The sequence below is a fragment of the Takifugu rubripes genome, chromosome 11 (genome assembly GCF_901000725.2).
Source record: "Takifugu rubripes chromosome 11, fTakRub1.2, whole genome shotgun sequence".
Classification (NCBI taxonomy): Eukaryota; Metazoa; Chordata; class Actinopteri; order Tetraodontiformes; family Tetraodontidae; genus Takifugu; species Takifugu rubripes.
Window position 1 is genome coordinate 11,017,178 of NC_042295.1, and position 22,642 is coordinate 11,039,819.

The window sequence follows — 22,642 nt, forward strand, 5'->3', positions numbered from 1 at the left end:
GCTGTGTGTTCCAGAGCAACAGCTTCAAACTGGGCTCCTCCAAGCCCGTTTCTCATTCACGTCTCACGACTTAAAGGACACTCACCGAGACAACTGTGGCCATAGTGGACCATGAAGTCGGCTCCCAGGGCTCTGGCGGTGAAGTCGTCCACGCAGCAGGCGCCGTACGTCACGTCCCCCATCACGATGGTGTCGGCGTCTGTGAACCTGGAAAACACAAAGCCAAGGCTTAAAATGACCCACGACGTGATCAACACATAAAGTCTGGTGATGAGGGGAATCAGATCAGTTCTGGCTGCTTCAGATGGAGACAGAATGCTCGCTCCCATCTGACAGCGATGTCAGTCAGGGACCGACTGGCGGCGGGCCGGAGCGACACGGCGCAGCTCGTTTGCTCCCCATCACCACCAGTGAAAGGCCCAGGGGTGGCACAAGCTGTCTGGCAGTTAAAGCCCTGCCAGACGAGGCACGATAGGTCGCCGCTCGACCAGACAGAAGGCTGCGCGGAAGGGAAGGAGAAACCGATGATGCGAGCTAGCGCTGGTAGCCCCGGTTAGCACCTGTAGCCCTGAAATGAATTCCAGCGTTGCGGCAGAATATGAAATTAGATACAGTATTTGAAAGCCCCCTGGGCGGAAAAACCTGTGATCCATCCACTCAGATCTGTAGGAACAAATTCTACATCCTATTAAATAAAGGCCACCCCTTTCTTCCCTCCTTTTATTGACATTCACAGGCAAATAAAATGCAAAGTCTACCCACAAAGGAAACAGATAAAGAAGAAAAAGATGAGCAGCTGGAGGTTTTGTTGAGGAGAGCCACGGGGAGACGAGGGGGTGGTTGTAAATCGTTGTTGTTCCTGTGTATTTGTGGCTGTAATCTGACAGATTTAGGCTAGACAGAAGGGGCAGAATAGCCATGAGGCGCGGAGCTGGGAAACGATGAATGCGGCCGCACGCGGAGTGGTATCTGTGGCAAACAACGCCCTCCATAATACGTCTCCCGCTGCCCGATCTTTCAACATGGTCTAGTCCTCACTCTCGTCCCCACAAGGGGCTTCAGACGAAATTCCTATTTAGCCTTTTCTCCGTGTTTTCTCTGATGTAATCTCAGCATCCTCCTCTTATCCCCGCTCCCCTAACGGCCGCTCTAAACTGGAAATCGGTCAGCTGAGCCCAGAGTGACGGCTAATCTGGGATATAAATATTTGCTTTTGAAATGTGAATCAATCGCTTTCCCTGTCAGGCTGCTGATTTTCAGGGGTGCGTCCATTTCTAGTTCTGCCCACTTGATGAAGTATTTAGCAACATAATCTTGGTGCGCTCAGAATCTGCAGTGCAAAACACAAAACTAAGGAGATTATGTTATCTGATCGGCCGTCGATTTATCCTCGTATCAGTGCTGCTCGGTCCAGGCATTTCTAAAGTGAATACAGTGAAAGTTCATAGGAATAAATGCTATAAATTCGATTAAGTAGTCCACTGGAGATAGGATCAGAGTAATTATTAATAGCATATTTATACACATGGTCCTAAATCAGGCTATGAAATGGAATGAAATGATCAATGGAGTGAAGCAGGATTAATCAAACCCTTCTAACAGCTAATATGTCCCGATATGTGGTAAACAAAGCTCAGCGCTCGTCTGCGACACCAGTCGCTCTCCCGTTTCCCCTCATATCAGCACCAATTTCTACCTCATCCGTGTTGCTCAGCTCAGCCCACTAAAATGTCATTAAGATCTAATTAAGATGTCAGAGAAGCTTTAAGGGCCGCTGTTAATTAGCTCTTTAGCGTATGGCTCAATATGTGTGAGAAACCGCCAGCCGATGTGAATCTTTGGGACGTGAACACGTTTATTCCTGCGTCTGCGCTGCTGAGCTGCGACACAATCCCGTGCTCATTAAAAAGAGGAGGTCGTCGTCTAACGGATAAGGATTCCTTAAACAGGAAGTTGTCGGGTTGCAGATCCTGCAACCTCAACATCAACCCTCGGATTCTCCCTGGCAGAAGCATTTAGGCACTCTCTGCTAATATCGGTCTAAATTTAGCCGCCCACAGCTGTCGGCGAGGGTTGGGACATGGCTGGTAATTTTCACTCTGACACGTTTTACTCTGGGGCTTAGATCAGCTTGAGAAAACAGTAACAGTATAAAGAGCTTATGTGGATTCAAAGAGTTTGTAAAAATGGCTCATTTATAATGCTGGACGGAGACATGATGACAGCTGTGCAACAATGCCTTATCATTTACCTTCCTGTACCTTATTTTGAAAAATCATCTTTCATATTATAATTAATTACAAATAAAATCAAGGCCAGACTCTGCTGAGCTTAGTTTTACACGTGGTAGGTTTTATACCTGCCTCATTTTGTCATTTATGCCTCGTAATCTCAGTGTACAAGTACTTAAATGTTTCTTGTCAGCTTCTTGATGCAATCAAGGCTTTTACTATCTAAACAGGCAATAAAATTAAGGTCTGTCTACCACAAGAATCCCACCGTCCATATTTCATGCTGGAAGCTAATCCTTGAGGAGGACCCGCAATAGTTCAGAAGTCATAACCTTTTGTTGTGCCTTACACATTGTTGGGCCAATTGAGAGAATGCGTGCACCAAAAATTGACTAATTAGAAATGTATTTGTGTGTTACTCCTTGCTAGAAAAAAGCGAGGCCTTACGTGCAGTCCTCAAATTAATATTTTATCTACATTTCCACATTTTTATCTCATCTCTTTTTAAAAAATATATATATATATATTTTGTCACTCCTGTACCGAGTGTCAATAAAATTACCGTAATTTCCGGACTATAAGCCGCTACTTTTTTCCTACACTTTAAACACTGCGGCTTATTCTACGGTGCGGCTTATTTATGTTTTTTTTCTTGGCGCACTCTCACAACTATTGTGAATCAGTCATTTTTACTAAACCCTCATCAACGTGGAAAATACTAGAAGAAAAGCATATGATGCGGCTTTTAAGTTAAAAGTGATCACTCTGGCGGTTGAAGAAGGAAATCGAGCTGGCGTACGTAATCTTGGCATACATTAGACGCCCGCCTGAAGAACTGATCCAAAGCAAAAAGACGACAAAAGCTTTTAGACGTAAACCTCGCAGGTGGCCCGAGCATGAAAACGTTCTGGAAGACTGGGTCAACACACAGAGAGCAGGAGAGTTTTAGATTGTTCATTGTTTGAGTAAAAAAGCATAAACAACGTAATTTGTGTGTAGCTGATACAAACGTATATTTCAAGGTAGCTGCATTACAGACACCGTTAGGAAAAAAAAGTATTTACCGGTAGAATATATTTGTTTATATTGCTAAACGGATTAAATTAAAAGAAAAGTTAAAAAATCCTGACGTGATAAAAATTGGATTCAAGGCCTCTGTATAAACATACAAGTGAAAAGAGTGGCTGTTATTTCTTACCTGTCTGTTGGTCGCTCGTCAGTGACTCATCTCTTACGGTAATAAAAACATCTACCGGTACTGAATGTTCTAATTTTTCATATTACTACGTGGGATACCTGCGGCTTAAAATCCGGTGCGGCTTGTATAAGTACAAAATTGATTTTCTTTCTAAAATTAGATTATGCGGCTTTTAATCAGGTGCGCTCTGTAGTCCAGAAATTACGGTAAATAGAAATGCTCAAACACTCGTTTTTACCAGTTATTTTCCACTGACATAATTTGTCTTATCACCTGTCTTCCTGTGAAGAAGCGAGCCGCGTGCATTAACTCGCTTCACACAGCGCCTACGTGTCCACAACTTAATTAAAAAGAGTGTGTGAAGTAAAACAGGACTGCATTTATTTGGGTCTGCATTGTGAGGAGCGTGATGAACTTTCAAAAACTAATTTCCCTACTGCAAATATGCTAATGAGAACCCACAGAGGGAAAATAATGTATGGAATGATAAAATGTTCCGTTTCCTTTTTATGAGCCGCGGCTGAAATGTGTCTGTGGCTAAAAAAAAAAAAGCAGTTCTGTTGGATCTTCTGGACCTACAAAGTCAGTTCTGACTGGCAGCAGTGACCATGTGTGGATTCCTCCAGGGTAGGTCAAAAGGTCGCAGCTCTGTCCCGTCCAGACAGCCTAAACTGTGTTATTTCACCGTGACTGTCTGGGTCCGCACCGGTGCTGCTGCTGCTGCACAGCTGGCTGGAAAAGTGAAATGCGACGAGGGCAAATTGGCCAGGGTGAAATGGCTTTCTGTAAAAGTGGGTTATAGAGGCGTTAACCCACAGCAGGGGAGCCCGTGTGCCTCAGCTGTGTGTTTGCTTTGTGTTCAAGGGCTGCACAGTCGTTATTTTTAACAAGATTCCGACTTGCAAAGGTCAAATCAAATAAACTATACCAGACAGATTGTTGCCATATTTGATAAAGACACAGTATATCTGTCTCTATCAATACAAGCTGGTGTCAACCATGTTATTACCTGTGATCAGCATGCAGGCTGTGGTTTATGTTCCTCTCAATATCCTACTATTAAGCCTGTGAGGAGCTATTAGCATTAGAGCTCGTATTAAACAATGATGTGTCAAAAACAGGCCAAAGTTAAATGCTTTGTTTTATTGACCTTTTTGTGCTTTTATCTTAAAGCCGAGATTTTGAGACGTCTGAACAGCAAAGGCAGCAAGGTGGTCTAATGGGAAACAAGGTGACGAGGGGGTCGCCAAGGTGCTCGTTCCCCAGTTGTCATGGCCTGCGCAAATCGATGCTTGCATGCAAGTTGGATTTTTTTCCCCTCTAATCTTTAAGTGGACTTTCACGTGTGGCGGAGTAATCCGGCTCTGAAAAAGAGGAGATTCCCAAAGGTACGGGCTATTATTTCCCCACTAAATGAGCTGTAAATGGAAGGAAAGATGATATGTGGGGAGGAGCTGAAGACAGGAGAATTGGAAATTTGAAATCACAGCTCTTGTCATGGTTTCAATGCAGTGATAAAAGAAAGAAATCGTCAGGGGAGCAAAATGATGTACGCGTCCGGGGGTTTTACTTCTGACAGATGACTGATCGCTGTCGGATTTGAAAAATGTCCAAATCTGATCTCTATAATCTGCCTTCTGTACACATAACAAAAGGCATCCTGACAAACTGGTGGACTCCAAACATAAATTTGGCACGAGGGGACCGGGCAGGAAGATTAAACGCCCTCCTGTCGCCCCGCGTGCGCTGCACTTTAAGTCAGCGACACTTCCAGACCTGTACGCTAAATTTTTTTTTAATCACATTGACGCAGGAATTCTGGGATGCTTGTCTGTCACCCAGAAAATCTGGGAGCTAAAAGCCTCCTGTAAAATATGACAGTTTAACTGCAGCCGCTGAACATCTGCCAGGAGCGCGTGCACGGGGAGACACGAGGCGCTGATGCTCAGACAGATGTTTTGGCTAATGCGTTAGATAATCCTTTAACCCCACCCCCCCCCCCCCACACACACACACACCAAAAAAAAACAAGATCATTAGTGTTATTTGTGCGAGCGTCTCATCTATTTGTCATGGCAGTTATTCAAAAGCCTGAGCCCTAGGTCATTACAGAAAAGCCAGCGGCTTTATCAAGATAGACCCAACAAATGCACGCCATTGCGGGGGCATGCTAAAAGGGCCGCGGTCCAAGTTGCTAAACAAAACAGCAACAGGGCAAAAACTGCAGCTGTACTGATGCTGCTGCAGGAGGTGAGCACAGGGAGCCGGTCCTACGACCAGGAAGCGATCTAATCGCCGCGTCTCTAACAAAAAACATGGATGCCTAAATCAAGTCTGATGCTGCGCTTATCTGATCAGCGAGTGTGTAAAGACAGGAAGTGAGATAAGGGACCAGAGAGGACAGATAACGGAGGTATTAAGTGGGATTGAGCCGCTACAAGAATAGAGGAACAAAGCTCTCTTCGAGCCCGGGTTTGAGACGTTTAATTCTTCCTTTATTCTCTCCCGCTTAATGTACGCTCATCAAACCGCGATAATAATCCAACTTTAAACGGAAACACTCCCGTAAACTTGATTTAAACTAGCATCGATACCAAACTGCCGTCAGTGGAAATTATTTCCCTGCATGTTTGATGTAATCTCGCCGTCTTTCAGCCCCCGAGGCCTCTCTCCATTCCCTGCCACTCTCTCCTCGCCCCCCTGTCATCGTCGGTGTTATTCATTATTGTTTTTTGATGGAGCTTGCGGGGGCAGGTCCGTGGCTGAACGTTTATTCATATCGCTGGCTGTTGGGAAACTGATACTAAAGTGTTGTAGTTCAAATTCAAAGCTTTCGCACCGTGTTTGTTCTCTTTCCCATTAGAGCAATGTGCCAACCTGTCATGCGTGTCCTTCGACTGCTGGCAGAGTGCCTGAAAAACATTTTTCTGTTAATTCTTTGCAGGATGTACAGATTCCAGAGGTCCCAGCATGAATGCGCAGGCTCGAGTGAGCTCAATTGCAGGATAGGCCGTGCACAAAAAAGCCTCTATCGTTCAGCACTGCCGACAGGATTGTGTACGTGACTGCTTTATAAAAAAAAAAGTGTACCGCAGAAAGCTTTAATTTTCTACCATTACTCTTAATTTAACATCAAAAGTCAAATCCCGCGTAAATAACGCAGCCAAAGCCTCTCCGTATCTGGGAATTGTACTTTCATTGCAGCTCCTGACGCCAGCGCGGTGCTATCTCCCGACACATCACATACACGCTGCCAGCATGTATTAGGACGTCCACTCGGCCCGTACATGTCCCCTTAGATGAGCTGTGATTAGGGAAGACGGAACCGTTTGGATATCTCTGCGTTTCCTCCGACTGCAAGGTGAACGGGGTGAAGGTGTGGGGGCGCTCACTTCACAGCCTCCCGGAGCAATTCCTGATCCTAAAATTAAATTCACCTGTGACAGCATCTCTGTCAGCTTATCGCCGAGAGGCGGCCGGCATCGGCTCAGGTGAAGCTCCCTCATATAACCATGAGATCTTCCTGGGACTCCTCCCCCCCTCGCTACCCCTTATCCCCAACACATGAATCGGGATATGAAGAGCAAAGACGGCGTGGAGAAAACTGAACACGAAAGACGGATTGAGAGCTGGCTGAGCCCGAATTTACTTGCCGATTTTATGTAAATGGCACAGAAATGATGCGGCCTAACGCTCAAGTTCAAACAGATTCAAAGTTGGGAGGGGGAATCTTTCCCACCTGCCGTTTTCACTGCTAGCAGGTCTCTGTATCTGTGCACGGCAGAAGGGAAATCACGGAGAAAAGGAAAACATGAGCAAATCCGAGGGTTTTCATTTCATGCAAAGGCACGGCCCCGCAGACAATCGCTTGTTCGCTTATCTGGATCTGTTGTGAGAGCTCGGCTGGGCTGTGGGGGCCGCGTGGTGATGGCGCGTGAGGGAGACGGGGTGTCGGAGGCCTGTACCGGGCTCCCTGCCAATGGCGGAGCTGACATTTACTCAGCGAGGCCGTGGGCTCGTCTGACGCGGGCTGAGCCATCTCGTGGACGGGTTTGACAGTTTGTTTTTTTTCTGAGGCACGACGAACAGAGAAAGGAAACTGCGACCCATAAAAGCGCAGGTTCGCGAGGCGAGTCTTCAGCACACGCGTGGTTGACTCACGCATGCACAACCACCTCCGGAAAGATGGAACTGTGAGCACGACGCTGCCTGCCTCCTCGCCAGCACTCTCTCCTGATCGGCCCTGACTGAGTCCTGCTCTTTTCCTGGCAGCCATACCTCCGGTGCTCAACTCTGTGGTCTTTCTTTGTAGAAATATACATTTTTTAAAAAGAGACGATTAAAAATCTGAACTACAGCCTCACCGTCCTTCCGTGTGGAAAGTCGGAAAACACTTCTATTGGTGTCTTCTCAACAATCGTGAACATATATCCCATTCTGTGGATGTCCATGAGCAAGGCATCAGCCTGTTTTAGTAAATCTGCAAAGCGTCAACCTGTGAAGGCTTACGAAGGAGGGATAAAGATATCAGGAAACTTTTCCCGCCAGCAGTAATATTCCCCCAATCCTTCCCATAGGCTGGGAGTTATTCCAATTAAATCTGGGCATTTTCACTCATTTCAGTGCTCAAGTACTTTATTTACCTTTATGAACTCCATTAGACTGCAGAAGCTTTCTCCTTCCACCAGGCTTATTGGGAGCGGATCTCTGGAGACCATTTCTGTTATTCGCAGGCTTATCTTCTTTGCTCTGGTGTCGTCCCGACACTTGGGGTTAACGGGGCTAACTTGAAGCTAACTTCTTGTGCTAACTTTGCATGTGTTTAATCTACTTTTTCAGCAACGCTCCAGTGTGACGTATATCTGGCACATCAGGGTGGATAAAAAAAAAAAACAAGAAAACCATCCAAATGTGGTGCTGCTGTAGTAGAACCTTTACAGTCCCTCTGCAGCCACACAGCTGACTCCTACCTGAGGCAGGTGTGGCTGCTCTGAGGCCTTGGTAACAAGCTTTAACAAGTTGACAAAGGGGAAGATGTGATTTGGAGGCCAAACAAAAGAGGGAAAGTGTGAACTGCCTTTAGGGAGAGATAATGCCAAATCAGGTGAATTCTTCTAGCCAAATTGGAGCGCACGTATTCAAGTTGGCTATAATACTGCGAGAATGACGCCAGAAGTGCTGTTTTAGTTCAGACCGTTAGCGTAAATGCTGTCACAATTGGAGAAACTGCTGGCAAGCTCAAAACAAGCAGACAAAATGACTATTTCTTTAGTGAAAAAGGTTCTTTTCGCATATTAATAGCAGCCGACGACGGTGATCAGATGTTACCCCCTCAGCCCTCCGTCTGTGACCGATAAAACACCATTTATGACGACAATCTCTGCTTGCTACGCATTGCAAAACCCAGACTAATCACAGTATACATTCTCTGCCGGGGCTGGTTTTGTCATCTCTGCAGGCTTAGTCACTGTTCTATTTTTAGCCATGAGGACCTTTTTTGGGAAAGCTTCCTTCCTGCTCTCATTTCTATATTAATCATAAATAGGCAGAGGACTCAAGGATATCTGGGAACTGGTATTTTATAGGGACAATAATGCAAGCGGTGAATGACGGAGGTGTTGGGTTCTAATCTAGGAATGTTTGTGACGTCAAGGAGTTCAGCGCAGGTGGAATATCAGTGTGGCTCTCTACCACCCATAGCTCACCTATATATACATCCCACCTCTGGGGCTCTGGTCTCTTCTTGTTCCATCTGATATCAAACCATTACAACATCATCAAATTAATCAGGAACTTTGTTCCTAACCTCGGTTGTTCCTCGTTCATCGTTGGACCCTGTGTTTCCAAACTAATGGCCAAGGTCTCCATATTTGGTGTAAGTAGGGTGGATTTGGAGTGAGGCAGCACGGTAATGACTCAACAGTTTATTATTTCTGGGTAATTTCAAAGGTTCCTGTGGTGGGTTTGAAGGATGCATCTCTTTATTTTACCTAGGTACCCTGGTGTCTGCATAAAAAGTACCTAGTAGGAGGCTCTGGGTCCCCTGAAACTTCCCAGGGGGGAAGCTGTGCCCTGAATTACACCGATTGTTGGAATGCACTCGCAGCCTTCACCTCATTTCAATGTGCTTCACTTTGTTTGTGATTTAAATGTTTGGAAAATGAAGAAAAGAACCTGCGAGGTGAATATGGACAGGAACCGCTCCTAAGTATACATGCCAAGGAAGAAGCTCGGTGGGTCAGTGGGAAAATAGCTGACAAATATAGAACAAATGCAGAACAAATTCCCAAATAATTTGAAGAAACTTAAGCAAGATCTTGAGCTCCTTGTAGGATCTTTTACCACCACCCCCCCCACACGTCAGCAGCTGTCTGAACACATTTCCGGGAACTTGTTTACCCGGGTATTAAAGGTTCCTGAAAATATTGGTGGAAAGGTGACGATAGTTGTTTTTGTGAGTCAATTCTACTCTTACAACAATGTTGAAGGATCCATTCCAGCCAAACAGACAAATCCTTAAATCCAGTAATCGACAGGCCAAAGAAAACACGATGCACACCTGCATTGAGTTTTCTCGTTTTGTCCACAACTACCTTGGTCTACATGCAGTCAGAGGAACCCCGTGGCCAGCTTTGTGTGGCAAATTTGTAATTCGACCACCAACAGCTGTGCCGCGAGCCCATGGATTAGATTAAAGGCCAACATCTCCCTGTCGAGGTTCACGGTTTGCTTTGGTGCCAAGAGAACAGAGATGTTACACTTAATGCCGGTGCTGTCCTCGGGATTAGGACATGGCGACGGTCCCACACACCCCGCCGTCTGCTCCTCTCTTCATATTCATCCGCTGTCACCAAAGCAGCAGCCGTGAAGACTGAAGTAACTTTATAAAAGTATCTTTCAAAGCTCAAACGAGACAGCTGGCGCGGCATCAAAGACGATAAAACATTAGCTGCACTGGCGAGGTATGCATCACTGCCTCTTCCCTTTATTCTTTTGTTTTCCTTCCCACCATCTTTGTTTACCTGCATCAAGCTCATCCATCTTGAATTCACATCACAATGACAACACCGGGAGAGTGAAGAATGAAATGGCGAGCAGAGAATCGAGCAAGATGGGGAATAAATGGACTGGGTTACACATGTCTACGTGTCTTTTTTGGACTGCAGGCAGAAGTCAACGGAATCTAACGAGAGGTCTTCCTTCGGAGAGCACTAAGGCTTTCAGGCTGCAACATCTGCTGGAATATCACCCAGTTGCTGTTATATAAGAGCGTGAGAGAGGGTATCCTGCACTCCCTAATTGTGCTTGCTTTTTTAACAGTGTGTGTATGTGTGTGTGTGTGTGTGTGTGAGACAGATGAAAACAGCTACATCATCCACGTAAGTAGTGTGTCACAGTAGCAAAGGCTGAAACTGCCTGGTAGAAACAACAATGGAGAATTCCTAAAAGTGTGGATATGTCAGTTTAGTGCCTTTACTTTTAGGACGACAGACACAATAATTTGAGGTCTTGCTACATCTTAAGAGTAACATGTCTGTAGCGTGTGTGTGGGGTGCGCATTGTGAGTACACAGGCATAATTCTCCTCTTTAAGTCTTTTTCAAGCTCCCTCCACTGAAGCCAGCTCAGTCCTTTTATCCCCAGCTTGATGTGGACCTCAGCCCCGTCTCCTGAGTCTAAGGTGCTACGGCAGTGATGGTGACGGATGAGCCACCCAGCCTCCGAGATCTCCGATAACCCTCAGCATAAGCTCCTGTGACACGAGGTCAACCGTCCGCTGAGCCAAACACCCAAAGGTTACTGTCAATCACCCTCTCCAGTCTCAGCCCAGCGTTCTCATGCTCCATCCACATTAGGATGGATGTACCAGTGACATTTTAATCTCCTCAGCAACTAACTTGCTTGGTGCAGTAACAAATTGCTCTCAAATTCACAAATCGTGCATGAAATACTTGAGTTTTCCCGGTTTTTGGTAGATTAAAAAGCTTGGAGAAAAAAAAAATCCTGGTTTCTCTCCAATGATTAGTCCCATCTGGTGAGAGAACTTTGCCATGGCAACTGTATGAACTCAGACTGGGTGTGTCGTTATAGAATGTCCTACTTATGTTGAATCGGTGCTTTTGTTCCCCTGAATTTTCTTGGGTTTCTTTTTGATAAATTGGTCTGAAAATGAATTAAATACTGACCCCGATTAAAAATAAGCAACATTTAAATAATGGATGGGTGTAAGGGTAGAATAAATAATCCTTTTTACAGAGCTCGTAAATGTCATTTAGCTGTGGCAACATTTGTTTTAATATAAAGTTAAAGCTACATTTACAGCACATTTATGGGATGCTGACCATTAGCAGGGTAAAAAAAAAAAAAGCAACCAAAGAATTTAACAAGAGGTTGCCTAATCCCAACACAAATTAGCTGCTTTTGTTTATTCACTGACCTGTATTGAGACATTGTAGACGAATACACTTAGTACACTAGAAATAATCTTAATCCAAAAGAGAAGATAACCTAAATTCTGTTTCTGTAAAACACATGACCTTTCTGTCCATCGGCTCTTCGTCTCACCTCGTTGCGCTCTGCTGTGGCTATGAGACAAAGTCTGCAGATTATCGGTTCCCAACATTTCTGTCAGCGGTGAAATAGCTCCAGCAAAGCAATCTAGCAGGACCTAATGAAGGGAAACATCCTCTCTGCTGCAAGCAATGGGGGACAACACGTGGGTAATGAAGAATTTGGAAAAAATAAAAAAAATAAAGCAAAATGAGCATTAGAGGGCAAAGATGGTGGTGAGGCAACCAATTAGCGTTCACTAATTGCTGTCGTTAGCCGAGATGCGGCTGATTAGGTCGACTCTGTGATGGACAAGTCGAAGACAGAAATGGGAAGTGTGATGGCGTGCGGTTTAAAGAGCTTTGCAGCAAATGGCCAAAACTGATAGCAGGACCAAGATAAGACCAGACCTCATCAAGACTCCCCTCCATCATCTTGTTGTGATTTAAAAAAAAAAAGGAATGACTGTAAAGAGACTGACAGAGAGATCAAGAGATTATGGAGGCTTCACACTGCTGGTGAAAATACTGGTAACAAGGAGAAGAAAGAGGGAGCAAGACAGGCCGATTTTTTCCTCCTATCTTGAGAGGCTATTATTTGACTATTCTTCATCAGATGAGGAATTATTAAAAATCATTTCCCAAGAATTTAAGAGCATTTCATGAAGGAAAACAAAATCCTCCCACGGTGTGAAAAACGGTCAACTGAAGGTGAAAATAATACAAAAGCCAAAATACTTGAACTTCAGCTGAAGCTTCGCTTCCAAAAACTCCACATCCAGAATCTTTTTTTTTTCTTCTAGCACGCGGTTCAAACCACAGTGTATTACAGAGACAAGCCATTAGCTTTGGAGAAGACGAACGCTGCAACGAGTCTCTCTGCAGAACAAAAAGGGATCGAGCACCTGTGTTTAATAGAGCACATGCGGAATCAAATGAGACGTAATTAACAGGAGTGATATCTCTTCCCTCATGCAAAGAGCAAAGAAAATGAGATAACCGCTCCCTCTCAAAACACCGTAATCGTCTCTCGCTGCTGCGGATTCTCGGTTTGAGCCAAAGGCAGAGAATTAGGAGAAGCACTGGTTCTCCGTCTGTACCTGCTGCACACTCCCACACTCTGAAGTGCTTTGTGAAGAAAAGTTGCTCTTTCACTCACTGTACCTTTCAATGATGTCAGCGATGACACAGGCGAACATCTGTAGGCCTTCTGGAAGCTGCAGAGCCACTGAAGGGAGAAAGACAGCAGCGGAAGTTACATGGAAGTGACTGAAATATGTTATTTAATAAATCCTGGACAATATGACTGACCACACATACTGTAGGCCCCGCCACTGCTCCGCAGTGCTCTGCCGACAGCTGAAAGTTACATTTCTTGGCAATTTCCCATCTGCCACTGCAGTACTGTTGGCTCATTTTAGCAAGTGACAGACTGTTGGAAATATAGTCCAAACCAATCACCAGAGGTCTGGCTCTACAGCTCGTGGCTTGTACAGAGACATTAAACTCTCTTTATTCTGTCTGTCCACATGCCTGTCACCAGCTGTGAGAGGACTTTCTCTCTGTAATTGAAGAACAGAGAGAGGGAGAGAGAGCCCCAGAGTTCAAAGATGAAAATTCAACATGGAAAAAGTGATGCTACTGCTTTCAAATCAAAATCAAGCACTGGCCCTCCTTGAGAGGATACGGTGGCAGCACTGCATTAAGATTTCTTCTTTCCAAGCAGTTACCAAGCTGGTAACACTTATTACACCATTATCCAAGCTTTCACCAGGGATAAGTCCATAATTACTGTCTATGCATTGGACATTATGATCTCCACACACTTTAGATTAGGGTACACATATTCAGTATTAACATTGTGTATGAGCATCATATTGACACAAAAAACACTTGTGATCTTATCCTGCAGGTAATTAATGGTGAATATATGTTGTAAGCTAAACTGGCAACACAAAACCTAGCCCGGGAAAAGAAAACATCCCAAGAAGCGAGAAAAATAACACTTCTATAAGCGAATGACTCCTTGCATGGATGTGTGAATTGTGAAAGGGTGCAAAGCAGCTTTTAGGGTGCTCAAGGAGATGCAATTTGGATAAACAAAAGCAGAAAACCAGAAGACAAAGCTTGTAGTTTCTCTGTTGCAGGAAAAATTGAATGTTTTTGCCCTTGATCAATGCTATTAACGACACAGAAATGAAACGGACAAAAATCAAATCAATCTTTTGTGGACAGAGACAAACGTGGGCATGGGCTTCGATCGATGGTGACGTTTTCTCTCAGTCAAATTGAATCACACCTTAAGTCGAAAAAATAAAAATCGATGCTGTTGTGAACCCTCGGAATTCGTGGACAGTCCATGCAGCAGACATATTTACACATGGCTGAGTCTGAAACCATTCTGAGACAGCAGCGCCAGAAAGCACCAAGCAATGAGATAGGAGTCGGACAAAAGGCTAGCGAGGATGGTCATGAGATGGAGTGATAGATGTGGGGAGCACAAGCGTTTCCTACTGATGAAAGGTTAGGGGATCACCGAACACTCGTGCAGACAGTGAGAGACAGGTCATTACCCAGAAAAGGGCAAGTTTATTAACAGAATAAGGTGTCGGAGCACACTGCTGCTGCGGCTGACGGAAGTGAGAAACTTCTCCATCTGTTGCTGACGCACGCGGAGGGAAGGGATGCAATATTTTCACTGAATAGCGCGTCTAAATCAATTGTAATCAGAACAAGGTCCTCCAGCCAGCACTTGGGTTGTGGGCTCCAAAATTGTCTTAATCTCTTCAACGAACCATTGAAACAAGCTAAAGGAGTCCCGGTGGAATCCATTCTAGCTCGACATCTCCAAGTCGCATTAAAAACAGAATACTTCACTGATGAAGGTTGCAAAAGTTTAAGAAATGAAGGGTTGTTCCTTTGTGGGAGAGATCTCACAGTCTGAACTGTCAGTCATCAGTTTAAACAAACAACCAGCAGATTCTAGGTGGGAACACTTGAGCAAATCAAAGAGAAGGAAGAGCTGCAAGAGATATAAAAAATGGATGGTTCGTTATTCTGAAGTGCTAGAAAACTAGTTTTCAGCTCATCAGAAAGAAAGTACCGGTACTCCAGTTTAGTTTTAGTTAGCTTCAATACATTAATGGAGACAGTTCTCTGTGGCTGGATATGTACAATTAGATTTAAGATTGAGGTTTCTGGAAATTTACAGCTCAACCATCGCGTAAATGTCCCGTATCGCTATTTTAACCAACTGCCTCTTCGTGTATGTGGTTGTGGAAATGAAAAAGTACAGAAACTAAAAGCTTTAGAAGTGCAGAAGGTCAGAGGAACATCTAAAGAGAAAGCTAATTTTTGTAGCCTTTTAATTGTCTGAATTTACGTAAAAACAGCACATTTAATTTTGGTCAATACAACCATAAAATAATCATAGACTGTAATGGTCTCATTAGCTTTATTACCATCTCTATCTTATCTAATTCTACAAGAAATAGGATTAGCAGTGGTGTGAAAGTCTGCAGAAACTGTCCAGACAAAATCTTAATAACCCAGGAAGGAAAACAAACAGGAAACTATATCCATGAAACCTAACAATCAGCTTTCTGAGCAAAAAACATGACCTGGTTTTACAATAAAGCTTTTCTTTTACTCAAAAAGATTTTTTTCACCAAACTATGGACAATATGCAGTTAAAAGTAGAGGAGAATGACAATTTTTCCCCCTCATTTCCCCACCCCCCATCATCATCATCATCCATTTGATTAAAAATAAAGTATTTACCAATCATCAAAAGCTTTCAAAGGAAGAACCTCTGCGAAAATACAAGGATTAAGTTAGTTCTTATCATCAAATTTAATTAGCTCCATTGTATTTTCTAAGGAGAACTTGTGACGGTAATCAAGACGGGAGACGGGCTACAGCAGGCTGCTCCTCTGAAGGTCAGAGCTGAGCAGCACGTCGAAAGAGCTGCAATCAGTGCAGACTCAAAGAAAAGGGCAAACACACACACACACACATAAAGAAAACCGTCCACTATTTATAACTTCAGGCAAATGAAATGACAGAGCAGATGGACAGAAAGGAGAGGTGCGAAACAGTGCAGCAGCAGGTGAGTTGTGTTGCTGAAGTGACAGTGAGAGACGGAAAAGCTCTGATATTTTAAAAGAAAGAAGTCAACAGAAAGACAGCAAGGCTCCCATTCCACACAGACACATTCAATCGTCATGCCATCTGCATAGGTCCACCCAGGACAAGAATGACTGAACAACTACACACTTTGACATTTAAATTAGCGAAGGACTTATTTTTTTTCCTTTCGGGCTGGTGGCTGACATTTGATTACAGCCAAGGGCACAAATCTCATTACATCGGTTGGTGGTGGTGGTGGGGACAGGGATGGGGGGGTCGGGGTGAAGGACAACACTGAGCATATCAGCTGGGACAGGGAATGTAGTGAAATACTGTAAATATAACAGTAGTCATCATTCTACCCTTAAAGCAGCAAATACACCTCAACCACACCTCAATGTCCTCAGGTCCTCAACTCCTTACCCCAACCCATTACTGAGTCGACAAGTTTTGTAGTTAAATTGCATAAAACTAGTGTGGATTTTGTATAAAACATAATAAACACGTGTCTCAAACTTGAAATCAGTCACACAGTGATCAGGATGCTTGATATTCAGTGATATTGGAATGAGACCTCACTCACCTCGCTTAGAGTTGGCTTGTCTCACCCGCCAAACCGTCTTGTGGATCTCAAAGTTGTAATTTGCAGGCAGAGCTTTGATCGCCTCCTGTAACTCCGGGTCCTGCAGGATTTCATCCGGGATTTGATTGGCTACCCGGCGCGGTCCGCGAACTGGACAGGAAGTGAAATGATTGATTGAGCTTTTCGCAAATGAACGCAGGAAGCAGGAAGGTCACGTCAAAGGAACAACTGTAACGGCATGTTCAGAGGTGAAGGCGTTCAGTAGAATCTGTCTGTACATCACTTGGTGCTGAATGATGCTGAACTCCTGCTTTATAATGAGCTTCAGGTATGTTCTACAGAATGTGGAGACGGACTATAAAGTTCAGGCATGTCAGTTTGATCTTTCAAACTGTCCAAATATCTCTCCCACCTCCACAGGGATGGGCCAAATGTAAGTTTTCTAAAGATTCCAACAAAGTGTGAAAGTGTAAAACCTATAAAGCAGCCCTTAAACTTTAGCTTAAAGAAGTCCTCACCAAAATGGACATGACAAGTCTGTCCCTAAAGAAATGTCTAACTTTTTACATTTTCTAGAAAATGCTGACAGCTTTTATGGAGATTTGGCTCAGGTTATCGTTTGGCTGGGAAAATCTCATATTGTGCCATAAAGACAAAACTATTTTAATCACAATTTGTTTCAGAGAAAAACTGTTTTTTAAAGATGTGCGCATGCATCCATCTTTTCACTTTCATCAAGGTGACGCTATGACACATATAGCAACCTTCAATTATTGTTTCCATCGTTAAATAATTCATCAATTAAGAACATAGAACTGTTAGTTAAACTATTATTTTCCCAGACCCTGAAACATCTTTAAAAAAAAATACATTTTCTCAGGTGGTCAACAAACAAAAATAGGACGCCGATCAGAACAAGGCCAAGAGTTTCAATATTTGCTATACTTACAAATGTATAGTTTTCCTATTTTTAACAAAAGATCTAAGTTAGAATCTGAGTTGAATAAATACACACAGCTAGATCATAACATTTAAAACTTATATAAATAAATTATAATCCATAAAGAAAACAGCGTGATCAGCAGTGATTTATCTGTTGCTTGTGCTGTTTTAGTGATGACATAAAAAATGTTCTCCCTAAATAAAGACCTAACTTTAGCGAGTGCGTCGCTGAATTCAGTGAAAAATCCCAGGTTACTCTCATACTTCCCAAGGTGTCTGACTGCAATCACTAATAGTTAAGTCCTTAACAATTTCTTAAATGGAGTTTGACAGCTTGTCAACGCCAAAACAATGGTGGTGTGACTGGGCTAGCTCAGCTAAACCTGAATTTCAGCTAACGTTGTCGTTAATGGCTAAATAATGCCGCTCCATAAAGCGACAAAATCATATGGCTGCAAGAGATTATTAAACTATGGGGTTGAACGTTTACCTGTAGGCTTCTTGGCAGGAACAATTTGGACATCAGTCGAGGGCGCCGCCATGTTTCGGCACTTCAACTCCAAACATGTGGGGAAGAGAAGTGAAAACTAATCAACTGCAGACTTCAGGGAAGAGAAGCCGAGCACCGATCTAATCGATATGCATAAGCATGGACGGGATTAAAATGGAAATCAGTTAAAAATCGCAAACCAAAAGAGCCAAAATACCTCTTAAAAACATGACAGCTCGAGCTGCGATCTATGACTGCCGCAGTGTTAATACGGAGTATGACAAAGCAAAATATCAATATATTGGTACGTAGAATACGAAGGAACACGTTGCGCAATAAAAAAAGTAAGAAAAATAAGTGTCATTAAAAGTGTGAGAATCCGGGAAGTCTCACTCTAGACGAGGTAAAGATTTTGTATTTAGGTCAATAAGAATTCTTAAAGAAAATATACTGATTTTTACCGATTTAATACTGTTGATTGCGGTGGTTACAGCCTCCTTAATCAAAACAAAATGGAGCAGAAATGTGTAGTCTCCAGACGTGAAGGAAGCAGGATGTGAGCCAAAGCTCTCTAATTTTGTCAGATCAATCCACGTCACAGATTTTAATGCTTCTTGTTTTCTTAAATGGCGTTAATCATTATGATGAAAATACCCTACCTCACTAACTGTGACAGAACATGATGCCTCGATTGGGTGATTTATTTTGACAGCTCCAGCTGATAAGACTGATGTAAATTGCTTTGCGACATGTGTCTCATGTAGTAGGCGTGTCGAGCACCGCGACGCGGCGCGCCTTCATTCAGGTCTCCTCAAACAAACGTCCCCACCACTTTTCCAAAGCAAATCTACGCCCTTGAGTTGCCTGCAGCGTACTTTCTCCATCACCAAGTGCACGAACGCAGCTCTGATCTATAGGTGGAAAGCAGAGAGATCTCCTCAGACAAGATCACAGAAATGTAACAATTGCGAAAGGAGCGGAGTGCAGGAAAAAGGGGGGATTTAAAGGGAACCGAAAGCTTCAAAGTCAACATTATTAAGGAGGATTTGAGGAGTCCGCGTTTCTAATCCTACATCAGAGGAGGAACGTGAATCCAAATAACTTATGTTAATTAGAGATATTAACGAATACGATGCGATTTTGAAAGGCTCCGAAACCCAAAAAGGAAAAAAAGAAATGAATAGTCACCTGAATGTAGCCTAAACATCTGCGGTTTATATCTTTTTCACTCTCTTTTTGGGGTGATTGTGCGCAACATCGCCTTGCCTACCAGGACCGATGTGCAGCCCATACGGTCATTAACGCGCAGAAGCGTCTGACCAGCCGGGCTCAGGTCGGACTTGCGTGCGGGAGTTATCACCATTTCGGACTAAGGAGATGATTTTTGCGCGTTTGCTTCGACAAGATTGCAGCATCGCTTCCCCGCTCGGCGTGGCTGCGAGGTGCGCGGCACTTTGTGCAAAACTGAGCGGAGGTTCTTGTTCGGTGTCTGTGTTGAACGCGACTCGAGTGGATCGGATGCAAAAACCCAAGAAGTGACAACTGACACACGACGGACCGAAAACAGAAAAAAACAACTAACAGCAGCTCCGGATCAACTTCAAAACTGAAGCGCTCAAGTTGGAAGTCTGGAATATAAGAATACATGATTCTCAGAGGAAGGAGGACGAAATACACTTAGATCTACAAAATGTTCAAATGGGGTGAGTAAGACTTATTTATTATTTATTATTAAACAAACACGAAAACCCTGATCACTGAAGTGCGATAACACGCGTAATGCTGATTTCCTGCTGCCGAAGCTTGCGTCTCTGAACGATCATCAAAGAAATGTTCAAATTCCTAATCACGGTTCGTATCGACCTGCAGATGTGCACACATTCCACGATGCGTCATTTGGAGCGCATCTTTAATTTGCCCAGCAGACGCGGAGGGTTTGCGGTACTTAAATATTCATCGGAATACAGCGGGAAGACTGCGAGATTAATCCAGCTGATGCCGCACTGCAGTTTATGAATTGTACCCGGGTCACCAGGCTATCTCTGCTGGAGCATTATTATTGGCTGCGTGACAGTATCTGAATGTGATGGACCGAACCGCGGTTCACAGGGTTACTCTACCCCCCGCTGCACAATTCTAAGACCTTTGGCACTTCATATGGGATGAAAAGAGAGCGCTGTTTCAACTTTTTAAATCATCTCACCCTCAGTACGCTCTTATCTTGTGGGGGTCCCGTGATGCCTCTCTTGGCTTCAGTGACAGCAGAGGGTAAAAGCCTCTAATGAGAATAGATAACAGGGTGATACATGCCCCCACTGTGCTGTTATCACTGGAGTCAAATAATAGTGAAATTAAAATGCTCTTCATTTTTGCCGAGGCCCCCTACGGTGACACCCCGGAGCCTCCCGGACACCATTTTACAGAGGCTGCCTGCCTCACATCGTGAGAACAAACACATATGCGTGCTCCGTGGGGTCTGCGAGACCCTCGCTGCTCAGTTTATTTCGCCTAAAGGTAGCCTCCCTTGTGAAAAGGCAACTGTTTAGCGTGCACGAGTGAGCGTCTCTACTGTGCGTCTCAGGAGCAGAGAAAGTCAACATGCTTTTTTTCTTGCTGCCATCCGATCGATTATTGTTGTTTAAACAGTGTAGATAGACCCCTGCAGCGACGGGGGCTATTTAATCCCACATCCTTACCAGTTTTTTCCCCAGAGCAAAATGTCTACGTTGTCTTAGGCCTGTCCTCCTTGAGGTGATCCAGAAGCGTCAATATGGATTTAGCGGCCTGGAGAATGGTTTCCCCCATCGCTAATTTGTAACACGCCGTTGACACTTGGCTTTTATCAATGCTTCCTGACGAGTCCAAAGTTTTTCACATGTGCAACTATGGCCCTCGTCGCATAGCGCCCGGCAGAAAATCATTTAATTCGAGACAAACAACTTCAAAGTATAGATTTCACCGGTGAGCCGAAGGTGCTTAGTATGCCGACATCTCCCGGAGTGCGGCGGCGAGGCAGAGATGCATCGGTGTTGGCAGCCACGGCGCAGAAGTTCTCCCGTGAATTCCAAATTTGTGTTTGCACCTAAAATAACGCACTGATTCATCGGCACGACACATGCTGTGGCAGATCTGCCATTCACAAATGCGCGGAGGTGCAAACGGCGTCGCCGAGGGGCGCTGGAAGCGAGTCGAAGTTTAATCTCAGAGCGAGACAAGGTGGCGGCTGTAATTACCATGATAATGAGGTGTAGACAGGTGTAGATGTCGTGATGGCCTTTGGGTTCACGTCCGGTCTGCCGGCGGCTGATATCTTTATTCGTAGGACACGAGCGTGTACACAAACGCCGCGACCGGGCACTGTTGTGTCCACGCTATCGCTAAATAAGTCTGGATGTTTGCAGCATGGGTGAGAAAACACCAGCCTCAAATCTTTGTTTGAACAGTCAGATTGCGTCGCCGCCTCTGCACCTAAAACGTGCTTTGCTGTAGCCTAAATAGCAGCCGTGGTGAGCGCGCCTTTATGTATCCACCCTCCATCACTGTCGCCGCTTCGGTATCAGTACATCTGTCTTCGCCTTGGCTATCTTTCCCTTTTCTGTGTAAACCAGTCGGCCATGGAGTGGGCACATGGGATGATCCGTCAGAGCAGCCCTGAGATGGAAAGGCTGAATTTCCAGCAGATGAAGAGTGCAGAGACAATGCCGGGGTCACACGTTACTGGGGGCTAGCGAACGATACAACTGCAGCTTTAGCTACTTTCGCTCTCCATTGGGGTTACTTGGCGGTTGGACCGTTTTTTCCTCTTTTTTTCCTGCTTTAATTTTGCTTTCCACGTGACCCGCTGTTGGTGGGTGCTGTAGAGTGCTCAGCGGTTCCACTTTTCATCGCCTCGCTTACTCAAATCCACCTCGTAATTTAAATAAACACATCGAATCTCCCTAAAATGTTACATGCACGCAGATATTTGCTGCTTTTCTGCAGCACGGAGTGGAATTGATACTCTACCGGACTCACTGTCCCTACAAGGTGGTGGCCACAGTGATGGGCAATATACAGGGAATTTCCTTTTTGGTTGAAGCCATCGGAAAAATCGTTCCTCGGGGGTCCCCCGAAACAAATTAGTGTGTTTCGCTCCGCTTCAATGCCTCGTACAGACGTACATGAATGCTCATCGACTTGTCTTCACGCAACTTACCAACAAACCGGAAATGTGTGTGTGTGTGTGTGTGTGTGTGTGTGTGTGTGTGTGTGTGTGTGTGTGTGTGTGTGTGCCTCCATGTATCAAAACGTCACTGCTGGATCAAATTGTTTCTCTTATGAACTCTTCTTTCCTGTGGAGCAGTGTCAGGTACTAACTTGTGTATAATCCCAATTAGCTTGATTGTGTTAAATTGCTCATGTTGTTGTCATTTGTAGCATTAAATTCTGGGCGGCCCTCTTGTGCTGGGCGCATCTCACGGACGTGTGTTTGTGGTTTACAAGAAGCTCTTGAGCCAATAGAGCTTCACTTCAGCTCCCCGCA

At 44.4% G+C, this 22,642-nt stretch overlaps 2 protein-coding genes across 5 annotated transcripts in view; one reads left to right on the forward strand and one right to left on the reverse strand.

The window, feature by feature from the left end:
- Window positions 1-18,892, reverse strand: part of dph1 (diphthamide biosynthesis 1) — a 34,305-nt gene extending 15,413 nt beyond the window's left edge. The window contains exons 1-6 of one of the 4 annotated variants that reach the window (XM_029843520.1): window positions 18,780-18,868; window positions 18,582-18,691; window positions 18,121-18,187; window positions 16,689-16,838; window positions 13,142-13,205; window positions 86-207 (exon numbers count right to left, since the gene is read on the reverse strand). In XM_029843520.1, coding sequence (XP_029699380.1) covers window positions 86-207; window positions 13,142-13,205; window positions 16,689-16,838; window positions 18,121-18,172 — 388 coding nt within the window. In that variant the 5' untranslated portion in view covers window positions 18,173-18,187; window positions 18,582-18,691; window positions 18,780-18,868. Of the gene's footprint in view, window positions 1-85; window positions 208-13,141; window positions 13,206-16,688; window positions 16,839-18,120; window positions 18,556-18,581; window positions 18,736-18,779 lie in introns of those variants that run through there. The other 3 variants (XM_011608521.2, XM_003968520.3, XM_029843519.1) reach the window with 3 other exon arrangements.
- An 87-nt stretch (window positions 18,893-18,979) lies between these two features.
- Window positions 18,980-22,642, forward strand: part of rtn4rl1b (reticulon 4 receptor-like 1b) — an 83,335-nt gene continuing 79,672 nt past the window's right edge. Inside the window, exon 1 of the mRNA XM_011608519.2 lies at window positions 18,980-19,823. Within this exon, the coding sequence (XP_011606821.1) occupies window positions 19,811-19,823 (13 nt within the window). The 5' untranslated portion in view covers window positions 18,980-19,810. The remainder of the gene's footprint in view (window positions 19,824-22,642) is intronic.